The sequence below is a fragment of the Phoca vitulina genome, unplaced genomic scaffold, assembly GCF_004348235.1.
Source record: "Phoca vitulina isolate PV1807 unplaced genomic scaffold, GSC_HSeal_1.0 scaffold3, whole genome shotgun sequence".
In the NCBI taxonomy this organism is placed as follows: domain Eukaryota; kingdom Metazoa; phylum Chordata; class Mammalia; order Carnivora; family Phocidae; genus Phoca; species Phoca vitulina.
In genome coordinates, this window is record NW_022589706.1 from 28,394,650 (window position 1) to 28,397,168 (window position 2,519).

General features: G+C 39.0%; 1 protein-coding gene across 1 annotated transcript; it reads right to left on the reverse strand.

Moving 5' to 3' along the window:
* Positions 1–502: 502 nt before the first annotated feature.
* Positions 503–1,925, reverse strand: LOC116627804 (DNA primase small subunit-like). Its single transcript, XM_032397734.1, is given in 2 exon segments — positions 503–653; positions 656–1,925. Coding segments are annotated over 2 exon segments (1,275 nt in total). The 5' UTR covers positions 1,910–1,925; the 3' UTR covers positions 503–632.
* Positions 1,926–2,519: the final 594 nt, after the last annotated feature.

A 2,519-nucleotide genomic window follows, 5' to 3' on the forward strand; every position in this document is an offset into this window, starting at 1 on the left:
GACCCTGAGTATAAGCGTTCAGATTGCAGGTTTTAAGAAAACAAAATTGGGGCACCTGGGTGGCTCAGTCGGTTAAGCGTCTGCCTTCAGCTCAGGTCATGATCTCAAGGTTGTGGGATCAAGTCCCACATCGGGCTTCCTGCTCAGCAGGTAGTCTACTTCTCCTTCTGCCCCTCCCCCTGCTTGTGCTCTCTCTCTCTCTCTCTCAAGTAAATAAATAAAATCTTAAAAAAAACTATTTGCTTATATAATAGCTTGTTCTTATGTCTACCAATAATCATTTAAATTTATTGATAAGTACTAACATAATAATGTGTTTCATTTTTTTTTTTTTTTTTGGTTCTATAATATTTATTAAATGGCTCTTGAAGTACTTGATTTTTTTAAAGAATTTTTATTTATTTATTTACTTATTTATTGAGAGAGAGAGAGAGAGACAGAGCATGAGCAGGGGGGAGGGGCAGAGGGAGAGGGAGAAGCCGGGAGCCTGCTACAGGACTCGATCTCAGGACCCTGGGATCATGACCCAAGCGGAAGGCAGACACCCAACCGATTGAGCCACCCAGGCACCTGAAGTATTTGATTCTTGAAGCTAGAAGACATCTACATTGGTTTGAGGAGAGTTGTTATCTTCAAAAGTCTTTCTGTAAATCTGGAATAGAATAGATTCACTCTTCTTGAGAAGTTCTCCTTTTCGGGATTTATCCAGGTTTTCAAGAAACTGTTCAAAAACTTTTATATAAGGAGCTAGACTGGTCTTCTTATAATCTCTGGTTCTATGTTTGATATCAGATTCAGCTTCGTTTCCCTCCTTTCCCTCATCATTAATGGAAATGGCATCCAATTCATGGCAGATGGAGCTTATGGTTGGAACAGTAAATGGATCAAACTGGTCCACTTTCTGTAAATCAATAGGCACAGAAATACGACCTGTTTTAGGATGAACACTAAAAGGGCTCTTCAGTAAATGATTGATTCCTTTGCTAACATTGATATCCAGCCGTGGAAAACAGTACTGGAGCATGATCTCCCATTCAAGCAAGGGTCCACATTTGTCATTTTTAGTATTATCCTGACAGCTGATGGCTTTCTTCAAATATTCCCAACGCTGAAGTGAATTGAGATGCTTCTGGAAGTTTTGCTGAAGTTTCTCATGAATTGTTTCAGGAACAAGGGCTAAAATCTTATCCCAGCTTTCTTTATTTTCAAGAATATCTTGATCAACTAAGGCATATTCTTCAAAGTATTTTTTTATTATGTTTATAGATTTGCTGACAAAAGGGTGAATTTTTTCACTTAGGTGGACTTTCTTTTTAACGTCTTGACCACCCTTTACAAGACTCAAATACTCAACTATCCCAGAACGTACTGCAGAGGACAATTTTCTAACTGATTCATCACAGACCCAACAATGAACACCTCTCCTTCCAGAATAGACCCAGAGACGATGCTTAAATCCAAAGTCCTCCTTCAATGCTCGGTCGATTATGCGTATGGCCATCGTCATGAGGGTCCAGCACTTAGAACATATGTCTGCAGAACTACAACATCTCCTCACATCATCATAGTCTGTCATGTCAATGTCAAACACCAGTTCTTTTTCCTGAGCCTGGAAAGCTCCCAGCTTCACTGTATTGTGTTGATTGGGTCTGTGGGAATATACCGCGCCTATATCAATCTTGTATGGATTCATTTTCTGCATCTCCTTTTCCAGATCACTCTGGTTGTTGAAGGATTGATAGCGAATGTAAATATCATCTTTCAATGTGAATGAAAATTCACGGTGTTGAAAGTAATTCTTTATTACTCCGCCATAGTTGAGCCAACGATAGTACTGGGCGTAGGGAAAAAGCCTCCGGTAGTAAAGCTTAAGCAGCTCAGGCAGCTCGGCTGGGTCAAACGTCTCCATGGAGCGCGGGACTCAACGTCCGCAGTGTTACAATGTGTTTCATTTTGAGTAATGGCTTACAAATACTTACACTTTTTATGATAGTATAGTATAATGATCTACATTTTCCAAAATTTAAAATTATAGTATACTTGCTAATTTTTAACAAGTAATTGAAGTTAAAATTATTAACGATTATTAAAATCTTATGAACTTAGAATGGCACTTATATTATCCAATATTCTTTTCCAATCATTATCAATGTGCATTTATATTTTTGTAGAATTGTAATTAATATGTGTATACTGTTTTGTGTACAAATGTTTTTTTGTTTTTTTTTTAAAGATTTTATTTATTCATTTGAGACACAGAGATACAGAGAGAGAGAGAGAGAAAGCATGAGCAGGGAGAGAGGCAGAGGGAGAGGGAGAAGCAGGCTCCTCGCTGAGCCAGGAGCCCGATGTGGGGCTCGATCCCAGGACCCTGGGATCATGACCTGAGCTGAAGGCAGACGCTTAGCCAGCTGAGCCACCCAGGCGCCCCTGTACAAATGTTTTTTTACCTAACATTTTTTTCTGCACAAATTTCCATGTTTTTCCATGGTGATATTTATTCTGTGGCTAAATATTCC